Source organism: Poecilia reticulata, linkage group LG9, assembly GCF_000633615.1.
Source record: "Poecilia reticulata strain Guanapo linkage group LG9, Guppy_female_1.0+MT, whole genome shotgun sequence".
In the NCBI taxonomy this organism is placed as follows: domain Eukaryota; kingdom Metazoa; phylum Chordata; class Actinopteri; order Cyprinodontiformes; family Poeciliidae; genus Poecilia; species Poecilia reticulata.
In genome coordinates this window covers 23,025,911-23,050,261 of record NC_024339.1, presented here as the reverse complement: position 1 = coordinate 23,050,261, position 24,351 = coordinate 23,025,911, and the positions used below count along the sequence as shown (strand labels likewise).

General features: G+C 40.3%; 1 protein-coding gene across 5 annotated transcripts in view; it reads left to right on the top strand.

Annotated features, from left to right (window-relative positions):
* tbx5b (T-box transcription factor 5b) overlaps positions 1–17,497 on the top strand; it is an 18,808-nt gene extending 1,311 nt beyond the window's left edge. Inside the window, exons 2-10 of one of the 5 annotated variants that reach the window (XM_008418766.1) lie at positions 44–225; positions 3,644–3,820; positions 4,110–4,204; positions 4,540–4,659; positions 8,806–8,953; positions 10,021–10,173; positions 11,773–11,864; positions 12,654–12,907; positions 14,700–17,497. In XM_008418766.1, coding sequence (XP_008416988.1) covers positions 3,650–3,820; positions 4,110–4,204; positions 4,540–4,659; positions 8,806–8,953; positions 10,021–10,173; positions 11,773–11,864; positions 12,654–12,907; positions 14,700–15,286 — 1,620 coding nt within the window. In that variant the 5' untranslated portion in view covers positions 44–225; positions 3,644–3,649 and the 3' untranslated portion in view covers positions 15,287–17,497. Of the gene's footprint in view, positions 1–43; positions 226–2,407; positions 2,910–3,643; positions 3,821–4,109; positions 4,205–4,539; positions 4,660–8,805; positions 8,954–10,020; positions 10,174–11,772; positions 11,865–12,653; positions 12,908–14,699 lie in introns of those variants that run through there. The other 4 variants (XM_008418769.1, XM_008418768.1, XM_008418767.1 and 1 more) reach the window with 4 other exon arrangements.
* The last annotated feature ends 6,854 nt before the right edge of the window (positions 17,498–24,351 follow it).

Sequence of the window (24,351 nt, the reverse complement as noted above, 5' to 3'; positions counted from 1 at the left end):
TATATATGTCAGCAGCTCGAACTTCTCGGATCTGATCTTACAGGAACGCGCACGGATGGTTGTGCACGCGCTCCCGGGCACAGAGGACACGGAGAGCCAGTCAAGAGTCTCGGAGCGGCGGCGCGCTCTCTGAAGCAGCCGCTTGTCGCGCTTTGCTGAAGGAGCTGTGCGCCGAGCTGCGGTAACTGAGATCATTCAGCGGGGATCGTTATCTGCTTGTACACGGTATGTAATGCTGTAGTGATTTTTTTTTGTAACAGATTGGGGGTTACAAAGGACAAAAAAAAAAAAAAAAGGAAAACGATTGTGCGTAAAGACAGATTTTACGCGCGTCATTTTGACCCAATATCTCCGCTTCTTTTATTCATCACATATTTAAGTGTTAAGTAGCCTTGTCTCATGTTTCGTCATTACAGTACAAACAAACTTAATAGATCGATATACGCCAGCTGCCTATTTAAGGCAACCTGCCAGCGTGTCATCGTGCTGCAATGTGGACAGCATCATTTCATTTTTGAGTAAATTATTAATTGAAGCGTGTTTATTAACCAGCCACTTCAGATAAACGAAAAAAAAAAGAAAGACAGAAGTAAGCGTGATCGCTTTAGAGCTGCGTGAAACGGAGGAATCCGGCGTGACCTCCCAGTGACCGCTTCAACTTTCAACTCTGGGTGCCTGCGGTTATCAGGATCTGCAATAATCCAGTCAAAGTGATGCGCACCCGCGTCCAGCCACTGCTGCTGCTAAAGGGCTGAATTTATAATCTACCATAACCAGATATCTTCTCCCTTTCCGCATTTCATTTATGTGATCTTTGGAGGGTATAATTAATCTACGTTTGTGTATTATTCTTCAATATGGCACATGCATCACATAATACCCTGATAAAGTCCTGAACAGTAGGCTGTGCTGGATTAGATTTGGCTCCAAAATGGTGAAAACAATAAAAAAATAAAAATAAATAAAAATAACACCACACTCCCTTCTGCTGCTCCTATTGACAGGGGTGGACAAATGTATGGGTCCCTGAGCAGAAATTAATTTGGGAGCCCATCCTGAACAATCCGTCCTCTATAGTCACCACTAACAAAGTTTTAGTAAACATTTGATTCAGTTATGAAGAAAGGGCAGATAAATTAACAATTAGTATGAGTTTTTCCGCAGCTCAAACACAGGCAGCAGAAAATATTAAGCTGGTTGAATATCAAACTGAAAAAGACAACTATCAAACCAGGGTTGGATTTAGGATGATGTGGGCGCCCCTTGCCCCTGAGCGAGAGCCCTAACCTTGGAAGTGTCTCTTATGCATATGTGATTGTTAGATGCACATCTGCTTCAAACTAGGAAAATCTGAATAAAATTTCTACTTTGAATAGTTTTTAAGAATGAAAACCCAAACAGTTTTTTGTAACTATTGCTAAGTTCGTACTTGACCTTGTCATTGAAAGACACCAACACAACAGCAGAAGCCAGTTAAAGCTTGCCGATGTCACATCTGATGTGCTTGGGGCCAGATGAGCCTCTGACGTCATTGTTTTTAAAATGATTACATCTTGGCCAGTATTTACATATAGAAATATATATACATGAGCTGACCAGAGTTCAGAATGTCTGCAGGTGATTTATGCAATGATTCCTGATTAAGTTCCCATACAGATTTTAAGCGGGATAATTCCAGGTAAAGCCATGGACTCATATGGATCATAAAATACAATTCCCAGTTGTTTGAACTGATTTTTATCAATAACCAAACCAGACCTTTGCAACACCTATACAAGCCAGATTGCAAATAGTCAGAAAAAGTGCGTCCCAAAGAACAAGAAATGAAGATTTCTGTATAATATAATGTACATTTTCCAGGTCTTTAAACAAATTATTTAACATTTCACATAGCTTGAAATATTTAAAATGAGTTTCTCAAAACTCGTCTTTTCTTATTATTTCTATTAAGGAACAAATTTGACATTTTTGGGGGTTCTGTGTGTTGTATAAAATCTTGAGAGTTTTTTGGCCCCTTTGTGGTTTGTAGCTGCATATGTCGTTTATGCATCCGTCTGGCTCTGCTTAATGTGGCCTGATGTTTTTCAAAAGATAAAACATTCCTAATGAGCAGAAGAGCTGGAATCTGTGAGCCAGATTTTTATTTTTATTTTTTTTTCCAAGCAGAAAACGCGCTCGCTTCTTTTGTCAGAGCAGAGAAGTCAAAACCAACAGATAGCAGAATAAGAGGAACCTGTGTGTAAAATGGGGATGATTGAGGATGATTCCAGTAGAAACACTGTAGTATGGGATTTCTCTCGTGCTTTGTGTGTGTGTGTGTGTGTGTGTGTGCGTGCGTCACCGGTCAGGATCACAGCCGTGGATCATTTGGTGGGTAACGAATCACCACGCAGACCTATGGCGGAGCAGGGCTGCATGAGGGGGCAGGGCACGAAATGTAAGGCGGACATTACTCCATTTGTAATGAAGGGTCTTGGAGAGGGGTCTCAGATCAAGAGCCGCTGCCGCTGCCGGGTCAGAGTGGATTACAAGGAGGAGAGCGAAGCAAAACAAAAAGGAAATCACAGCAGCTCATCGGTGGATGCACCGGGGACTGCGTGGAAGAGGAGCCACGGTTCGTGCGCGAAGAGACGGACAGAGGACCGAGAACAGACACAAATAAGCCACAGGAGTGGTGGATTTTATTTTGTTTTAATTTTTTCCTGGAGAAAGAGCGGCGCAACATTTCCTCGTCTGCGTTTCCAAGAAGAAATCTGTTGGGAATAATAATATAAGAAAAAAAAAAATTAAAAACACGCAAATAAAATGCGTGCACGCTGATCGCAGGAAAAGGATGAGCGTGTTTTCTACAGGGAGCAGGGAACTGAGGTGAAGGGCCCCCAGAGAGACCACCTAAAATACAAACACAGGCAAGACAATTTGAGATTATATGTTTCCTGAAGCACTTTTAAAGTTTGACTCAAAACGGTGAACGCATTTATTTGTTGGGCAGTTCTCCTTTTGGGGGATTTCAAATAAATTATGAGCTTAACGGTGCAGTTAGCAAACTATCAGGTAATTTAATCAGACAGTTAAACAGGTCAGGTTGTGACTAAAACACTGTTTGACGGCGTTTTAGATAAACGATGGGAAATATACAGAAATGTTCCCATTTCCTCGAAGTGGGTGCAAAAGTTCAAACTACATATATAATCTAATTTTAAGTGAAGCTTGTGATTAGTTTATTGGATTGGTGTAACTCACAGTGAGCCGCTGTAATCTAATGTAACACTTAATAATTTACTAGAATCTGATTATTAGTGCATCATTAAATCAATGTGGCGTCTGACTTTCAGCCACCGCACGCATCTCTAATACAGTTTATTTCATTATTTGCATTATTTACTTTTTTTTTTCTCCCATCGTTATTAACTGGGTGTTTTACACATTACAAAGTATGCCTAAATTGCTTGATATTTTGTTTATGTGTGTGTGTCACTTTGTGAATCTTCATCTTCACTGAACACGCAGCGGTGATCTTTAAAATCCGAATCGACATTTTATTGCTCTGTGTGTGTGTGTGTGTGCGTGTGTGTGTGTGTGTGTGTGTGTGTGTGTGTGTGTGTGTGTGTGTGTGTGTGTGTGTGTGTGTGTGTTTGTCCAGTGGGTCATGGCGAACGGAGGGGACCAGTTCGGCCTTGCAGATCGCCCGGACTCGGACTGTCTGGACTCTCCAAAGGAGAGCAAACAGGAAAATCTCAGCTTCACTTTAAAATCAGCAGCTGCTTCACCGCAGACAGCTTCCAGCCAGCAGGTAGCGGCCTCTGCTGCAGACCCTGATGTAAATATGAAATATTTATCACTACTAACTGCCGCTTATTCAGTAGACTTGTGTTTAATATGCCAATTAAAATGTTAACGCGTACGGAGCATTTTTGAACGTAACGTCTGATTTTGCGTTTTAATCATTTTTATTGAATCCAACAGATTAAGTTCGCAAAAATGCAACTAATTTGGAGCTATTTGATTTCACAAATCTGAAGGACAAATGTCGCTTTGTTTTCCTAGAATTTTTTTTATTAATATTATTAATATTATTTTATAAAGCAGTGTTTGTGTTTCCGCCGTAGGGAATGGAGGGGATCAAAGTTGTCCTTCATGACAGGGAACTTTGGACCAAGTTTGACGAAGTGGGAACTGAAATGATCATCACGAAAGCTGGAAGGTAGGAGGCATTACTTTGTTGTATGCAATATGTCCATTACCTCAACGCCTGGATCTCCAGAAGAAGAAGAAGAAAAAAAGAACCAAACAAAAACGCTGCGTGTTATACATAAAAAAAAATGTTATGAATCATTCTAACAAAATAAGGTCTGGAATACGCATGTCACAGAGGGCCCCAAGGGACGTTTCGTCTCAGGAGAGCGGGAAGGAATTTATGCAGCCTACTTTTCCGTCCGTTTTAGTTTGCAACGTCACATTGTTTATATCATTTATTTTTATTATGCTAGAAATGCAATGTTATTTCTTGTTTTGTTTTTTTCCACGTTTCCCCTGCAGGAGAATGTTCCCCAGCTACAAGGTCAAAGTCACAGGACTCAATCCAAAGACCAAGTATATACTCCTAATGGACATCGTGCCCGGAGATGACCATCGCTACAAATTTGCAGACAATAAATGGTTTGTCAATTGCATCCCTTTACTACGCAACAGTATAGGCTATAGTTTAGTGATGTTTTTGGAGCTTGAAAAAAACAACAACTGGTTGTATTAATTTCAAATGAGGCCCATAATTTGAAACACAATATATATATTTTTTTCTGTTTTATTCTTTATAATTCGGACTTTCAAAACAAGTGGTGGTTTGAACCGAGATGATCCGAGTTTCTACCCTCCACTCGACCCTTCCTCCGCGCTGCGTAAAGGTCGGGTCCTTACGCGGGCTGCGGCTGGCCTACTTCCCCATGTTTCTCCCTCTCTGTGTGTGTGTGTCTGCCCGCCGGTTACATCAGAATATGACGGGTTCACGGAGCGGACAGACGGCACAGACCGGATTAAAGTCTCTCATTCAGCTTGTGCTGAGGCTAAAACCCGAACGGACCACTGACTCTAATGAGATTCATCAGTGCGCTGCTGCCACCCCACAACGCCAAAAATAAGCTTTCCTTTTGAGAATAAGACAGGAGGAGCGACTGTGGATAAACTTGCTGACATATAAAGTGCTCGTAAAAGATGTCTAAATGTTTGTTGTTGGGGTTTTTTTTTTATCCTTGTGCTGTACAACCCCGAGGCCTGATTGGGAGACAGCTTTAGGATGAGGTTTCTGTTTCCCGATGTGTAAGCCACATCAAGCTTGCTTTTTTTGCTTTCTCTGGAAACGTTTGTAAAACTTGCGGTTTAAAAAAGAAAGAAGAAGTGGAATTGTTTTATCCATAGTTTAACTGGGTTTTTTTCTTCTTCTTTTTTTCGTTTGGTGTTATGAATGTCTCTAAATTGGCTTAGTTTATGTTAAGTTTTATTTTTAACAGGAACAAAAGAGAGATTTGTTTAAATCTTATTAAATAACTACAATTGATTTTAATCAATATTTCTATAAACATTTAGTCAAAGATAGTTACATTTATTTCAGTCTTGTAAGTTGTTCTTATTCCACAACATTCCATTAATTATTGAACGGCAGTTTTGCTATAACATCAGTTAATTTACATAAATTAATTAGGTTCGTGCTCTTACATTTAATGTTTAGACACAACAGGCAATATTAGCCAAATGTCACAATAATAATAATAATAATAATAATAATAATAATAATAATAATAATAATAATAATAATAATAATAAATAATAATAATAATAATAATAATAATAATAATAATAATAATAATAATAATAATAATTTTTATTAATATATTATTATTATTATTATTATTATTATTATTATTATTATTATTATTATTATTATTATTATTATTATTATTATTATTTACTCATGGTTGTGGATTGCAGGACCAAGCATTTAAAACTCGCTGTCACCAATAGAATGTGATGAGCCTGCAGGTCAGCAGCACATGCAGTGTGGGGGGGAAGCAGAGGAGACTATTAATCATAAAGGCTGAAAAATAAAGACACAAGATTGAGAGTTACCTGAATTATTGTGAGAGGGTGTGGTTGTAGGTTCAAGTGACAAGTGGTTCCAGAACAGGACTGAGAAAATGACTGACAATGAGTCTTATGTCCTCATGTGGGACATTACCGTCCCTAGAGATTGTACCATTTCTGTGAACTGAGCAGACATTGTGCTCCATGACAAGAACAACAGAATGAATTACTTACTTGATGAATATATATCAGATGACAATAACATTTTGAAGAAAGAGGCAGCAAATAGCAAAGTTCACAGATCTTAGCAGTCGGGCACATGGGGAAAACAAACTCAAGTCATGTCAGTTGTAAATAGAGATTGAGGAACCATCAAGACAGGCTTCCAAGAGCAACTGGACAAACTCCCATAAAGAGTCGGTGCCAACGAAATGCAAAAGACGCATGCTGTCGCACAAACCCTAGGCTAAACAATCTGTCTGACCCCTGGCAATAAAAGAAGAAATGCTGAGAAAATAAACTTAATATAGTAACGATCAATATTTTAAAATTCTCAATCTAGAATCCTCCATCCATTCTTGGGGTTAGGTCAATCAATCAATCAAATCAATTAGAGCACACAGACAACTGTTATATATAACTATCGTCCCTATGGGTCCCTTCTGTTTTGCCTTGGCCAGCATCGTGACTAAAACACACTTTACAAGCTATGCTGCATTGTTCATTTGCCTCCTAATAAAGAGGCGTAACTATTTAAAGCTGGATGCAAATGTTTAAATTTGTCATGACAGTATGCAATGCTAAACCTTTGCTTCTTAGCCACGGCTTGGATTTGTGGTTCATTAGCAGCGACTGCCTGGGGGCTAAGAGTCCAGCTTGCTAACATTCTGCTGAGTTTGAGTTTAGCATTAGCATTATCACTTAACTCATAAAGCCAGATGCACATATTATTAATCTATTTTATTATGGTGGCATGTTAAACTTTTCCCTGACAGCCACAGCTGCGATCGGCTGCTCACTGGCATCAACTGCTTGCTGCACAGTTAAATAGCTCAGCATGTTGCTATGCTAGCAAGTTTAACTTTAGCACTATAGTCACTAAACAAACTGATGCTTGATGCAAAATGTCCAGTTTCTTTAAACAAGATGATATTTTAAATGCTTGCTACCACTAATTCTGGACTAAGGGGCTCAGATTGCTTCAAGTTTACTTTAGCACTGCAGTGCTTGAGTCCAGTCATCTGCAGAAATGCTCAGATGACTCTTCAGTCGTTGGGGGTATCAGACATGGTCAAGACGCTGAGTATACAGAGATTTTTTTTTGGCACGATGTGAAAACAATCATCTTATCTTGAACGTGAACAAAACAAAGGAGATGGTTGTGGATTTCAAGAGAAGCAAGATTAGGTCAAAATCTATTTCCAACATGGAAAAAGAAGTGGAGGTGACAGAGGAATATAAATATTTTGGGGTTCACTCAGACATCAGGCTGGCCTGGAGTTGCAACAAGAAGAGACCGAGCTGGCTGAAGCAGCTTAGGTTCGTTAAGGTTTGCAGAAAGATGCTGCACATCTTCTATAAATCTGTTGTTGAGAATGTTACTGTTGGGGTGGCAGCATCAGAACCAGGGACTTAAAAATGTTCAGCAACCCGATCAAGAAGGCTGGTTCTGCTCTGGTTATGATTATGAATACAAGGATTCTTCAAAAAAATTAAGAAAATTACAGACCACCTTTGGACTGTTTTACAACCACAGAGGGTCTTCAGTTAGAGGCTTCTGTATATTGTAACACAGACTGCTACAGGCGATCCTACAACAACATTTAATTTCTCTCTGGAATCAGTAAAGTATTCTTGAATTCGAAATGTATTCTAACAAGATTGTAAGCCAAAGCTTCCCTGACAACCACGGCTAAAGTCTGCTTAGCAGTAATTGCCTCAGATTTGCAGTAAGAGTCAAAGTTACTAGCACGCTAACTCATTTAACTTGAACATTAGAAGTTAAATCCAGATAAATACAACATATTTAAACATAACAACCTAATTGTTCTCTGCTGCACAACATGTGACAATAACAGACAACTAAGCCACCACCTCTGTGTAATTCTCATGTTTAAAAATAATTTTCTTCATTAACTAGGATGCATTTAAAAACTTACATGCTTAAAAAATAAATAAATAAATAAATAAATAAATAAATAAATAAATAAATAAATAAATAAATAAATAAATAAATAAATAAAAATTGGCTAATACCCAAAACATATTTTGGGATATATTAAATTTAAAATATCTAAGTGTAAAATCAGTGTTAAAAGAAAATATAAAACGTGACCTCCTTTTCTTCTTTTGGGCATTTATCTTCAACAAACCTCAAGTCTGAAGGCCTAAAATTAGTAGGACACTAAATGCAGAATACTTTACTTTTTCACTTTAGTATTTTTATTGTAGCACTTGAATGGAGCTATATCCCGTAAAAAGAACATTTTATTTTACACTTTAAACATATGTCGAAACAACAAAACGCGGCTCTTTATTTGAGTCTAATTAAAGCTCCGGTCAACGCAGGCCTCCTCCCGCCGGAGGCAGCCGAGGCCGACTGCGCCACGGGGCGCTCGGCAAATCACTGCAACAGCCCGAGTCTCACTCTCTGGGGTCATTTTTCTATCTGATGGGTGGATTTTTTTTTAAATTAATTTATTTATTTTCATTTTTGGAACCATTCAGGTCTGTAACGGGCAAAGCGGAGCCCGCGATGCCCGGCAGGCTCTACGTCCACCCGGACTCTCCCGCTACCGGAGCGCACTGGAGCCGCCAGCTTGTCTCCTTCCAGAAGCTCAAACTCACCAACAACCACCTGGACCCCTTCGGACACGTGAGTCAGCTGTCCTCCTGTCCGTCCACAAGCTGCTCTCGATCATTTAAAGACAGACATTTAAAGGGGATAAAATAAACAAACTTTGCTTGAAAGATAACTGCGTATATAAAAAAGAATCAACTATTTAATTAACGTTATTTTGTTGACCAAATTAGTTAATTAGAATCTCTATTTAAAATATATGTCTGTTCTTAATGTACAAAGAAAACAGCACATAATAGGCCACATCAAGCGCTCTCTCTCTCTCTCTCTTTCTTTCTTTCTTTCTTTCTTTCTTTCTTTCTTTCTTTCTTTCTTTCTTTCTTTCTTTCTTTCTTTCTTTCTTTCTTTCTTTCTTTCTTTTTTTTTTTACATTATGACATTTTTTTTTAAAAACATTCATTTCCAGTATTCCCATTAGGGATAATGGTTTCAATGAATCCAGAGTCCATTAGCTCATGGATGTTACCAGTGGAAATATTAAACCCTGTGGATAAACAAAAGGTTCCTGTACACAGAAAGACTGATCTAATTAATTACTTAAAGAGTGGTGGTTAGTGTTCTGGAAATAGTTTGGACTACTTAATTCAGTGTTACTATAGTTTGACATTACAGATTATTGTTTCAAAAACAGATTTAAATAATCTGTGAAAAACCTTTTTAGGATGCATAGCCTGAAAAGTTTGCTAAAATCTGAATACACAGACTAGTTTTGAATTTATCTGTGTATGCAATAATACAAATTATATTAATCCAGTAAAATAGAAAGTATTTGAAGGGAATATGTGATTTGAATGTAGTCTATCACAATATAATGGATAAGTGTCAACAGTTAAAATCACTACACGAATGATTAAGATGATGTTTGTTACAAGAAATAAAAAATCACTTGGTCTTCTTAGCGTTTGTCGCTTTGATCCGACCACAAATGTTGTATTTGAATCATCAACAGGAACAAAGAAATCTGAAAAACTACAGAATCTCGACCATATGGGTTCAATCTCAATAAAGTCTGTCCAACCACCAGCATCTGCTGGAAGGATACCGGGTCCGTCGGTATCATTTTCTCCTTTCATCCCGTGCAGATAATACTCAACTCCATGCACAAATACCAACCTCGTCTCCACATTGTCAAAGCGGATGAAAACAACGGCTTCGGCTCAAAGAACACGGCTTTCTGCACCCATGTGTTCCCAGAAACCGCCTTCATTGCCGTGACATCTTATCAAAACCACAAGGTAGGCCTTTCCCAAACATCACCAGTTATAGCAAACATTATAACTGGTGTTTAGATAAAATCTGGTGTTGTATCACGAAGTGCATTCTCTAAGTTTAATTAGTGTTTCCTTGTGAACATAAATCCCTCTGAGTCAGTCAGCTGAGTGTGTGTGTGTGTGTGTGTGTGTGTGTGCGTGTGTGTGTGTGTGTGTGTGTGTGTGTGTGCGTGTGTGTGTGTGTGCATGTAGGTGTGTGCGTGTGTTTGCGTGTGTGCGCGCGTGTGCGCNGTGTGTGTGTGTGTGTGTGTGTGTGTGTGTGTGTGTGTGTGTGTGTGTGTGTGTGTGTGTGTGTGTGTGCGTGTTCATGTGAGTGCTGGTCTCTTATGAGCTGTTTCTTTCCCTTGATCTTGAGTCCTTCAGTTTTTCTGACACCTACTAAAGACAGATTGCTGAAGCTTTGAGCCACAGGGTCGATACATTTTCATAAAGACTCACTTTGATCTGTTTTCACTTTCGCACAAAAAAGAAAGGGGAAAAAAAAACATTAAACTTGATAGCAATAAAAATGAACTTTCCAATATTATTTCTTACATCATTATTATTATTTTTTATTAAAACTTTAATTTAATCTCATAATTTAGTATGTCATTTTTAATGAATAGATAATGCAGTTCTAATAAAAAAACAAAACAAAAAAAAACAATCAAAATTCAGTTCAGTTAAGCTGCCAATTTACAGTAAATGTTGTCTTAATTCAGTCAATGTTAAATTTGATTATCTTTATTGGATGGTTCAATGCAAGTCAATTGGTCAATTATTTAAAAAAAAAATAAGAAAAGGATAAGAAATTATTTATAACCTTTATCCAGCAGATATAGTTATAATTTATTTATAAACAATTGTAAAAATGTGATTTATAAATGACGCTGTTTACTAATGTTAGCTACAAATGTTTTGTTGTGCATAAACTTTGTTACTTTTACTTCAATTTGATTAAAATGGATTTTTTTAAGTTTCATTATTTATTTGTATTTATTTATTTATTATTTAAAGTTTTTATTTAATATATAAGCAGTTGAGAAAATCAGAATAATTTCGAGCTAATTAAGGCACTCACACCAAGCAGCGTGTAATAATATTTTATGTTCCAGTGCAGAAATCAGAGCTGCTGCGGCTAAACCTTGGCAGCGACCATCAGTCTTTTCAGCACTTCAAAGTTTGTTTGGACCTGATCTCTGGCCCACTTGTCCTGCTGAAGTTGCTCCGTAGCCAAAAGAAATCCTTCAAAGCGCAGAAGGTTTACTTTCATGACATCACCAAGAAAAATCTGAAGCCTCGACTTCAAAGCTCCGAGCTTCGGACCTCTAAAAGCCCAGTGACTGTTTGGGTAAACAGTTTATTCTGCGTCAGCCGGTCAGCTGGCGAGGACGCTGCACTCTGAGCACCAGCGGCCGAGGAATGCTTGGTTGTCCGGAGCTCAAACCGAGCTGCTTAAAGTTTCAATCACAGCCGTTAGGGACGCATGTTTAGGTTTGTGTGAATCCACAACACTGTGTTTTGTCTGCCTTCTTTGACTTCCGTCCTATTTGAACACTTATGCTCTTGGCTTTCCGCACTCAGATCACGCAGTTGAAGATAGAAAATAATCCGTTTGCCAAGGGCTTCAGAGGCAGTGACGACAATGAGCTGCATCGCATGGCCAAGCTGCAAGGGTGAGTGTTCACGATTTGCTTTCGCTTCTGCATGTTTGTAGGCATTTGAAAGAGTTAAATCCATTTTCTGTTCCTATCTTCGTCCATATTAAGTCATAGGTGATGCTGTGCATGTTGTGACTGCATGCATATGGCATAGCCAAGTGGTTTGAAAAGGTTCGAGCTTTTGTCACCTGAAGGTTGAACTCTTGACTAAACGGCCAGTGAAAACACTGGACTGATAAACGTATGACATCACATTGCTGCAGGTCTAGTAGGCCTGTCGCTGCTGATTGGCTGACGACGGCCCTGCACGGTGTGAGATTGTGTGCCGAGCTAATCTCTGTTCGAGTCGCATAGATATTTCAGAGACTTTAGTGAGCTGTTACTGATCGGAGGGAGAAGAAAACCCTGTAAAGGGGCGAGGGAGGGAGTTGCAGCACCCATGTTTTCGTGTTGTTGAGGAGAGGAGAGTCTATCTGAAGTGACACATGGATGGATGTTTATTTTTAGAGCGGTGAATTATCTCACAAGAGCATTGGCTGAGCCTGTGTATGTGCGTGCATAGAGTGTGTGTGTGTGTGAGCAGGAGTCAGGGAGATGTGGCCTGCTGTCTCCTACATACCGCAGAGTTCACACAGAGGGCAGCGAGTGCAGGGGGGGGAAAAAATCACAGCTGAAAGGTTGTGGAACGACTGAATGGGACGGAGAGAAAATAACAACAAAACGGACGTATTAACAAAGAAAATCAAATGTTATAAGAACAAATGCATCTAATCCCAGAGTCCCCCTCTTCTTTTAATCTTGCAGTAAAGATTACCCCGTCGTTCCTCGCAGTACTGTCCGACAGAAAGCCTGCTCTGCTGGGAGTCCCTTCAGTGGGGAGGGCCGAGGTCTCCGGGGGTCCCCTGACGCCATCGGGTCCCCTTTCAGTTGCGAGAACGGTTTGAGCTGCGGCAGTCCTCAGGAGCTGCTGAGCGCCCCGCCTGTTCACTACGCCCATCCTCACCCACACCTGCAGCCCGGCCAGCAGCTGCAGGGCTACAGCTACAGCAAGAGGAAAGGTGGGTGCGACGTTTGCACTACAGTTTTCACAGAAAGGCCTGATAATTTATAAAGCTAAATATGAGAAAATTACATCATCTAGTATTCCTTATTTTTAATGATCAGGTCAGTCTTTTTATTCAGTTTTTTTTTTAAACTGCATCTGAACGCAGATCAGTGATTAACAAAGACGCACAAATATAGCTGACAAACAGATTTATATTAATTTGCCCCATTCCTTCCCCTTACTTAGTGTCTGCAAATCTAATTAGCATCAGATTTACAAGGACAGCAGCTGAATGAATAAATAAATAAGTTATTTTCATGTGAACCCATTTGCGCTCTCGATGGATACTCAGACATTATAATCAAGAGCAGTAAAAAAAAAAAGAAAATTAGAGACCGCTTCAGTAGACCGCATATTTGGTTTAAAAAAATGAGATCCTCTCATTCTTTCAATGATATGTGAATAATTTCAGTTTGAATTCAGACTTTGAATCCATTCATTTAGTTTTAGCTAGCTGTCACAGTTCCCATTGAAAGGCGTGTAAATAGTCTTTCATCTGTTACTACAGTGGTGTAATTTCACACAAAAAGTTTTGAAAAATGCACTTTTAATTTTAGTAGCTTTGTTCATTTGGGGAAAATATTTTAGATTCAGAAGGTTGATGCCCACAAAATCTGCTTATTTAAATGTATCCAGGCCATTTTTTTACATTTACACTTTTTCAAAGGTGATCAGAGTTTCTTCAAACATTTAACTACTTAGAGTAAACAATCAAGTCATGTTTTTGTGTTTCCCTGGGGAACAAATACCTGGTGACACACATCAGAAGCTCAATTCTTTTTGCCACCAGCTAATAAGCTAAATGAGGAGCCAGGTTTATCTTGGCACCACACACAGTGAGCACCATGACGAGGGAAGAGAGACATCTTTAGAGCTCACATATGGAGACTGACTACAGAGAGAAGCATCCTGGGTTTAGCAAGCCTTCACAGCAAAACCTGGGCACATAATGGCAGGAAAAAGGTTTCTGGATCCTACCATCACAAACATAAACATGTAAAGTTTGCTAAGCTCTATTAGGACTTTAAGTGTAACTGTGTGTTTTGAATCAAGCCTAGCAGTACCAAACACCCCAGGTTGGTTAGGAGCACAGCCCTGTTGGCAAACTGAGGTTGTGGCGCTGGTGGTTTTGTGAAAAACTATTTCCTACCATCAATTTTTCCACCTCTCAATAAATGGACACAGATTAAAGGCTGGAATTTTCTTTCTTTTTTTTCCCAGTATGAGACAGTGCTTAAGGCATTTTTTAATAATACTGTCTGACTCTTTAAAATGATGCCAATTAATGTGGTAAAACAGTTTTTCTGTATAGAAGTACATGCTATACACAGTTGGTTACACCTATGAAATAACATCATGTTTGCACTTTTGACAACAAGTTGGAAACATTTTGGTGAATGTTTCCAACAGAATGGATTTATCTTTTTGACTCATGGCCCTTAATGTAATTATCCTAAATCTGCCAAACCATAAAATCTATCTGCTGTGCAATAATTATTTTCGGCTCAGCAGCTTAGAGCTGGAGAATGTAGCTTTTATAGAAAATAGGTGGAGGTGCTTGATATTTTCACACACTATCTGTCTCCACACTGTCACAACATGGTGACAGTTTTAATAAATATATTTTTTAAAAACCATATATTTTCTAAAAGTTACATACTGCAGCTTTACGTCAGGAGTCCTGATGTTCATCCTCTGTGTCCTAAATGCTGAATGGAGCCGATATTTTCTCTTTCTCTCTGCAGCAGAGGAGAACTGCTCTCCAAGGAACCACCAGCCTCCATACAAGAAACCCTTCACTGGTGGTTCACTAAGCGAGGAGGAGTCCTACTACCACCCCTCCTCCTATCCCGCTCCTCCACCCGGTTTGTCAAACCTTCCCACTCTTGGTCTCACTGACTCCCCCTACAGCTCAGACATGGGACAGCGTCAGGCATGCATGTTTGCCGGCTCAGAGCCCAGAATGGATGAATTCAACTGCACATCCTGGTCGTACACCTGCCCGCTCCCTACCGCCATGACCCCCGTGGAACCCTACCCACCTTACACTCCTCATCCCCCCTACAGCTCCAGCCCCCAGGGCTCTAGACTGAGTGCGCTGGCCCATCAGAGCTCTCCGTCGCTGGGAGAGCACATCCCACACGATCCCTACCAGAGCCAGAGCTCCGGACCTCGATCGCAGAGCTCCCAGAGTGTTCCCAGCAGACAGCTCGGCTCTCCGCTCAGAGAGTTTCCCCGCTACACGCCCAACCTGTCGCCGCCTCTCTATCACACGCTAGACACCCACACACACATCAGGTGTGGAGTCCCAGAATGGAGTGCAGCCTCCTAACCGAACCATAAAGACAGATTCACCATAAACTCCCTGCTCTCCTTAGAGATGCTGCACTGAACGAACTGAGATACTTTTTGTAAAGTTGTTGTGAATTCTGTGACGTTGTGCTGTGTAAGTCATGTTCCTCCTCTCTGCTAGAAGGAGCAGCAAATTATTAAGGACCTAACATTACGGACATTAGTGAAATGTAGCCTCTTCCAGGCAGCCTGGTGATCAGTGATATTGTTATCTTTGCGTCTATTTGAAGCTCGTTCTAACATTTGCACTGTGATTTATTTCTTAAGGCCAGACCCCCTGAATGGCACTTGGCTGTTTCTCTCTCAACATCTGCTACTTTATGCATGGTGAAGGATGTGAGTTGTGCACACTGTCAGTCAGACAGCAACATTTATCCACCAATGTAATCTCAGTTATCACAACACAGCCCAGGGCGGACTTGTCTCTCTTGTTAGTGGAGCAAAGTGCTGCTCCGTGCTCAGTCTCGGTGAAGGAGAAAAGGCACTGCGTTGTCCAAATGTGTGCGAGTGTACATGCAAACCCAGTGTCAGCTCGGCTAAAGGATGCTCAGAGTTTAATTTCCAATGAGACAGCCAGCGATGGCTGCAGGCTCCCCTTTGCAGAGATAAACACTTTGTTTAGATCGTGCTACAGGCTGAAAGACCTGTAAACACTGCTTCCATTGCATTCTGGGTAAATGCACAAGTCAGCGTCACGCAGCTGTCACTGGTGTCCTCTCAGTCACCCCCCAACTGACCAATCAGCATCCTCTGTTCAGAGAGTAGCAGCAAATGAACACCAAGCTTATATTTATGCTCAGCTGACCGAAGAGGTTTATACATGTGTGTGTGTGTGTGTGTGTGTGTGTGTGCGTGTGTGTGTGTGTGTGTGAGCGTGTGCGCGTGTGTGTGAGCCCTTTTTTGTTTGCTTGTGAATTATTCATGAATCTAATGCTGATTTCTGACACGTGAGGATTGCTCAGCAGAAGAAAAGAAGAAAAAAAAATGATGCTCTGCATATGAAAATGCTTTGCTTTTGATCTGAATTGGTCTCCGCCCTATTCACACACAATTATTCCAACATTTGCTTTGATTAGATTTCGGTACGTTTCCCTTGTAGCTCACTGTAAACATTCGTATCCTTTCCCTGACAGAAAGCTTGGTTTTATGTTTGTGTCCTGAAGCAGTTTTCATTTCTCTGACCGGGTGTTTTAACATGCAGTAACCTATTATAAGGTGCTCTAACATGACAACAGCCTCATCATTCCTTAATATGTGTTTGCACACCCATCTGCCACTTTATTTGGTACACTTGTTCAGTTCCGTTTACAAATAAAAATAGTGAATTAGCCTTTAAGTATCTAAAGTTGAAATTGAGGCTGCCGGTGGGGGCATGGTGGTGTTGGGAACATTGTCTTGTCTTTTGGGCCTCATAATGCCAACTGCAGCCTACCCAAATGATGTTGCTGATCATGTTCTTCCCTTTATGGCAACCTGCAGCTAGATAATATCCACGTTGAGCTCAAATCATCTCAGTTTGGCAAAGGCAGTGACAGTGGTAGGACTTTGTTCTGCCACTGTAGGATAAATGGTGGGCAATTGTAACCTTGTGTCCTTGGGGAAGGCTCATTGGTTCGGGTGCATGGCAGCCTCACTTCTGTCAATCTTCCCCAGGGCAGCTGTGGCTACAATGCACCATCGGTCTGTGAATGAATTGGTGAATGACTGAATGTAGTGTGAAGAGCTTTGGAGTCCTCTGGACTTGATGAAGTGCAGGCCATCTACCCAAAATGTCTGAGGAATGTTCCTGACACCCTGTTGAATCTTTGTCACAAACAATTATGGGAGATCTGAAGCCAAAAGAAAGCCATGTCTAATCTTCTATTAGCGCAGTGTACCTAATAAAGTGGCCGGTGAGTGTGTCTGTGTGTCTGCGTGCGTGTATGTGCATGTGTGACTGAAAATGAGATGTTTTAGAGTGTTTTTTTTTTTTTTAGCGTTGTTGCTGTTAATAGTATTTATTGCTCCAGGTTTGTAAAGTTTGCTTGTTGTTAACTTGTGGAAAAAGTTTTGAGGTTTTATCTCCAGTTTTACTCTCCATCCCAAAGTGTTGATAAATAGTTGTGGAAACTGAAGAAAACAACATGTTTTATTGGAGAGAAAAAAAAATACAGATTTATAAACAGAAATTGAATAAATTTTTCAAGAGCGAGTCGACTGGTTGTACGTTCCTCTTTCACGTGGCGTTCAACGTTATCGGTGGGTTATTTAAAGCCCGTCCAACGTCTCTGCAGTGGAAACTCTTTTGAGTGCCGCTCTCTTTATCAGCTCAAATGCATGTATGAATATGAAGGAGCTGATAAGCAGCAAAGCTGTGTTGTGTTGAATGTGTTTCCTGCTGAGAGGTTACTCTGCAGGAAACCCTTAGAGGGTTCTGGATGTGCCGTGCATACCTCGTTGTCCTTCTCTTTATCTCTGACAGGTTGTTTGGCGTCTCGCTCTCCACCAGCTGGACCGTCTCTCTGACAACCTGCTGCCCTGAGAGGGAAGGGGGTCCGTCGCAAAGCAACACACAGGACAAAGAAACTCCCGTTCAGATTCCCATGTGTTGGTTTTTCTATCAACATGTTGCCGCAGCTCTCACAGAGTTGGTCACGTTTCAGAAGTTGTTGGCCCTCTATTTCTCTCACCCTTTTTACGTCTCTTTCTTTTTCCTGTCTCCATCACATACACCATAGGGTCAGGGGTTAAGCAGGCACCTCTTCAGAGGCTCTGTTCCTCCTTAACCCTTTGTCTCCAGGCGGACTCAGACCAGAAGGGGGAGAGAGAGCCAAATTCCACAAGTTTCCACATGTGAAAATGCATTTCTTCATGCTTGCATGTTCAGCAACAGGACCTTCTGACATGTTTTTGGAAAAAAAAAGGGGAAGGAGTGAGTAAAGTGCTGGGGTTGAAGTGGGACTAATATTAAACACAGACTCTGTGGACTGCGTAGGAGTGCGGGACCTCAATCAGTCGGTGGAGGACTTTCTCAGACATGCTGGTCGGAGAGTAGATGGATGAAGCTGTGTGATCAAAGAGCCTAAGTGGTGTTTATCATTAGTCCCATCTCCTCTGCACCACTCCTGCACATACAACTACTACTATCCCTTCTTATTCTGCAGCAATACACTAGTTATGTGCCCAGATCTTCTCAGCTGCTGTGGTTTGTAACAGAATTGCCAGTTGCTTGAGCTGAAGCTTTGTATCAGACTAGACAGGCTGTAAACTGAATTATTTGTGCAGAGCAATTTCTCTTACATGAGTGCTTTGAAAAAGATATTACGGACTTATAAAAAGCTATTTTCATTACAGTCTGAGGTATTTGTTTGAATGTATAAATTGGCCTCCCTTCCTAAAGGCATTTGCGTGGTGTTTAGCATTAGTGATGTCATTTTGTGTGGAATAAGTGCTCTGAGATGGAGCGTAATTGGAAAAGATGATTATGGTTGGTCTCCATCGTTCTGATGGCGATCGGTCACCGGACAGGGGAAAAGGAGAAGAAGCTTCTTTTTTTCTCCGATTGCCGCCTGACAGTAACAGACTAGAATTTGTGTTCAAGAAAGTTTGATTAACGCTTTTCACACCTTTTATAAGGTCAAAGTTTTCCTTTTTTTTTACATTTCACAACACAATCTCAAACTTCACTGTCCTTTGTTGGGGTTTTATGCGATAGACCAACATAAATTAGTGCACAGTTGTGAAGGTGAGGAAAGACGTGTTTTATTTATTTATTCATTTATTTGTAAAACTTTGTCATGCTTTTCTATCCCGTCTACCTGAGTTAATAGTTTGTAAAACTCCCTCTTATTGCTGCAACTGTTTTGATGTATCGCTCTGTCAGCTTTCAAACACAGAAATTGTTGCTCATTTATCTTTGTAAAATATCTTAAAGTCAGTCCAAATGATTGAAGACAGATTCTCTGGAAGAGGAACCTCCACCTCACTGTCAAACCATTTCAGCTCATAAAAGATTTTTCCAAGATTTTTCTGTATTTAGCTCCCTCTGTCTTTTCATCCTCCTCTGTCTGCCAAAGAGAAACATACCTACAGCATGAGGCTACCTCTACCATTCCCAGGTTCATGGACAGCGTTAGTAGCTCTTGCATTTTGATCATAAAGTTTAACGCTTATCTCATCTGGCTACAGCACCTTCCTCCGTGTCTCTTTCAAGAATTACTTTTTCTTCCCAGTCTTGAGTAAAAGTCAAGATTTTGTGGGATGCATAATGAACAGAATCTTCCACCTGAGCTGTGGATCTCTACAGCTGCTCCAGAGGCTGTCATGGCCCTCTGGATGGAGATGTCTTGGAAGGTTTGTAGTTGTACCTCTTACTCTTTCCACTTTCAGATGATGGATTGATCTGAGCTCTGAGACGTTCAAAGCTCAGGGCTTTGTTTTTTTTTTTACAACCCAATTTTGTTTTCAGCTTCTCCACCGCTTTTTTCCTGACCTGTCTGCTGCATTCCTTGATGTTCAATGAGGTCATCAAGTTGTTCACCAGTGTTTTTGTTGCAAATCTCTGAGGCCTTCACAGAGCAGCTGGGCATTAACACACAGATAATCTTTTATGCTAAATAGGAGACTTTCTAATTCAATTTATTGCACAGAATTTTATGCCAGTGTATCAGAATCATTAGGGTTGAATACAAATGAATGCCACACTTTTTTGCATGTCTCATTTTGTTTCCATTTATTAACTACAAGCTTCTTTGTGTTGGTCAATCACATTCACTCCCATGAAGATCCACTGAAGTGTTGCTGACAAAATGTACAAATGTTTAGGAAATGCGAATACTTCAGCCAGAGACTGTACCTGAGACTGAGATTTATAGTTTAATGTCCATAATAAACTTAGTTGAGAGATTGCTGCCCTCCTCATCTGATCTCGTCTGAGTGGACGTGAGCATAAACCCCTTTTTAAGCATGTGTGTATCTGTAATTAGAATCAGTGTGGCACTCAGAGGACAGCACAATGGCAATACAATAATGTAAAACAATAAGTGTGTGGCTATTACATGTGGTATAACGGAGTAGGATGCTGGAGTTTTATTTGAATGGTACGATCCATCCTTGTTGGTATTTAAAAGCCACAATAAAGGCTTAATGCTGTTAAGGACTGTATAGTAACAAGACTCTAGCCCAAGCTAATTTCCCCTAAATGAGAGTTTATGGCTGAAACAGCCCTGAAATCACTGAAGTAGATCTTAATATGAGCGTAAGGGCTGTCAAAGATAATAGGCAAAGTAGGGGTGTGTGTTGGTGGGTGTGTGCGCTTGGGCGTTGAGTCTCAAAGACAAAAGGGGAGGTTGGGGGTCAAACTAACAGCAGACTGGCTGGTCCAGGGTCAGAGGGCTCGGGCTAACCTGATCAGCGAAGGCTGTTTATCTAAAACCTCCAAACTATCACCCTGATGGAGCTGCCGCAGCGTCTCTCTTCAGAATTACACTCTCGCTTTACAGAGCTGCTCAACAAAACAAGTTGTTTTTTAAAAGCACAGAGCAAAAAAAAAAAATGTTTTGCTCTCGGTCAAGCCAAAATAAAAGAAGTAACAGCTAGCTAGCAAGAATCTAGCTAGAATAATTGTTTTAACTCCTAACATACTGCCAAAGTCGCAGCCAAGCACGCATGACGGGGTAAAAAAAGAGACGGAGGAGTTCCCTCAGTGGGTGGTGTTGGGGGTTTCAAGCCATCATGGAGCCAGTGTCCTGTCCGATTACAGCCAGAGGACTGGAGACGCACGCTAATCCTGCACACAAAGACACAAACATACGCTCTACTGGACACAAAGACAAGCAGCCAGCATGACAATAGGACGTGTACGCACACATACACACAAAATCAAGAGATTACACACGGCCCACCCTGACTTCACGGGCTCCGTCTAGACTGGACATAGAATAATGATATCAGTAGCAAGTCTTCACATGGCCTCTGTCCATGTTTGACCGCCGGAGGCCTCGACGTCCCCCAGTTTTTAACAGGCCTTTGCCAATGTCATCATGTTTGTGCTCAAGACAGGAGGGGGCCCCCCAACAAATATTTCAAATATTGCACTTATTGTATTTTATCCATTTATATTTTACCTGTCTCGGTTTGTTAAAGGATAATAGACTCATTAGATTTAAAAATGGGAACGTAACAACAGGATAAAGACAAATATTGAATGTTGATTAATTAATGCTCTCCTTGTCTGAACAACCTGACAGTTTTTAGATGGATGACCGTGTTTTGGTGGGTTTGACTGATCAGTAATCTGTGAGCGGTTCAAATCTTGGCAAATTGATTTCTACCCCTCCATTAAACTCATCATAACTTTATCTTTCATCCATTTTATTATTTATATTGCATTTTGTTTTGGTCTAATCCTGTTACAGTTTAGTTTGAAGTTTTCACATAACAGAATTGGAAAATGTTTTCTCCTACATTAAATATCATTATTGTTATTAAAGCAGCATTTTTCACTTTCTTAAAGTTCTACCACACTGTTTTCCCTGTGATCAGAAATCATAAAGGCCGAGTCTTATTGCCAGTACACGCAGCAACACCTGGGAGCTTCCACGTCTTCTGCGCTTCAGTCGCTCGCCGATCCTCAGTCTCACCGGCTCGCTGCTACTCGTGTACAAACTTGTTTGCTAACAGGCCAAACAAGACTACTGCTGTGAAACAAACACAAACATCAATAAACAAACAAATCCACTCAGACATGCCACCAGCATGCAGGCGGATTTTAGAGCACTCAGTCAGCCTGCTGTCAGCGCCTATTGTTAGCCAGAGGCAGCGTTGTTTGGCCCTGTACCCACTGCTTTCCCCTGATCTTGTCTCATTATTTATACATGGTGTCAGAAAGTCGCTGGCCTCACTGTCTGACAAGTTATTAGCATAAACACGGTCTTCCTCTCAATTTCTGTTTTGCATCACACTGTTGACCTTTAATTATGCATGAACAAAATGTTTGCTACCTTTCTACTTAAGAGAGTGTGGGCCGACGCTAGCAAAGCTGAAACTTAAAGGTTTTCACGACCAAACGTTTACTTGCTTTTTAGCACTGATGCGACAATAAATGAACCAGATCTGGACTCTAAAACCATAACGTTTTTTGGGGAAATCAATTAAAATCTAGCAGAACAAGAAAAAGATACAGTTTGGGGCATGCTAGCAGACAGCATCTATCTTGGTCAAACGTCCCTGACAACAAAGATCTGTGATCTCTATTTAACAAATCATGTTAAATAAAAACAATTATTGAATTAAATGAAGGAGATCACAGGGGAAACTAGAACAACAACTAAAGCAGTGAAGAATAGATAGGGCAAACATTTCCAATATCCACAGCAGAGATCGGAGGTAAAAACTCTCACTTGAGCAAAAATAACAGAAAGACCCATTTTACACATCCTAATCTGGATAATCCACAAGATCTTTGGAGCTTTTTACAAGGTGCTTGCTTTGTTGTGACTGAAATAACACGAAAACAGAAACAGAATATCATAACAACTGTAAAAGATGGTGACGACCTTCTGGGGTTGTGTTTCTGCTTCAGGAACTGGACGATTTGCTGTCATTGATGGAAACATGAATTCTGTCCTCTACCAGATCATCCTGAAGGAGAATGTACAGAAATCCATTCTTTAGCTTTAGTGCACTAAGGCTATGTAGCAGGACAATAATCAAAGGAAGAATGACAAGTCTACCTGTACAGCTCAAAAACATAACCAGACAAATTGGAGTGGCCAAGTCAAAGTCAGGACTTAAGACTGACTGAGCAACAGTGACATCATCTTAAGCAAGCTTGAACTAGTAGAGCGCGCTAAACTTTGTTCGCAGAGATGCTAAAGATCCATTTCCACACTGAGAATGTAACGTTATGGCTCAATTTAGAAAAGACTTTAGTAAATCTGTAAACCACAAGGTGCTTTGCAACAAACAAACTTTAAAGATAAAATATGTAAAGCTAAAATAAAATGACATTAACAAAAAGACAAAAAGCAGTGAAGTTAAATCCAATAAGACACAAGGCTATCTAAAGGCCAGCAAAGACTAATTTCTGTTGTGAAAAAGTCCACTGGGTCCACAGAACAAAAGTGAAAGAGAAAGGAGCCTCACAGATTCAAAGGTTCTGTCAGACTTTGTTTTAAGTCTTGATTTAAGGTCAGATAACAGGCCTTGATGAGTCGACCTCTGGGCCCTGGTGGTGACATACGGATGAAGAAGATCAGAAACCTAAAGAGGCTCATCACCATGCAGGGCTTTAAAAGTCCAAACCTGTATTCTGTGTTGAAGAGGGAGCACTTGCAGAGTGATCAGAAAGGAGTGGCATGGCAGCTCAAACAACTCTGCACCTGCAATTTGGGCATTGGACAAGCTGCAGATGAATTTTTTCTGAGGTAAGTACAATCCCAGTCACAGAAAAACACATAAGAGGAAATACAAACATGAATTATTGTGCATTATTGGATGTAATAACCATTAAGTTACCAACATTGCTTAGCTGATGAAAACTGGAATTAATGACATGTCTGATATACGGCTAAATTGATAAATTACCATAAAGATTTGCCAAAGAACTTAAGTTTTCAAGTGTACAAAATGTTTCAACAACCTCAGTAGTAGTATACATTTCAAACTGTTTGACTGCAAATGTCAAGACACATTGGGTTTTTAAATTGGTGAAAAGCTGAATATCATCAGTGTTTACATGATTGGAGATCACTGAACAACCATAAAAAATTATCTGAGGGAAGTAAACGAAGCGCAAATGAAATTAGGACCAAAAACAGAACCTTGTGGAACTCCGTAGGAGTGACTGAAGTTGATCTGAAGTTTGATTTTCTAACATAAATAAGCCTAAATGCTAATTAAACTCTTAACACAGATGGTCATTACATACATTCCAGCACAATGGATGAGGAGTGTTGATTTGATATTAATTGACACAAAATAAAATCCAGAGTTATTCAAAATTCAAAAATACTTTATTAATCCCAAAGGGAAATTAATTAAATGGAAATAGATAAATAAAAATTA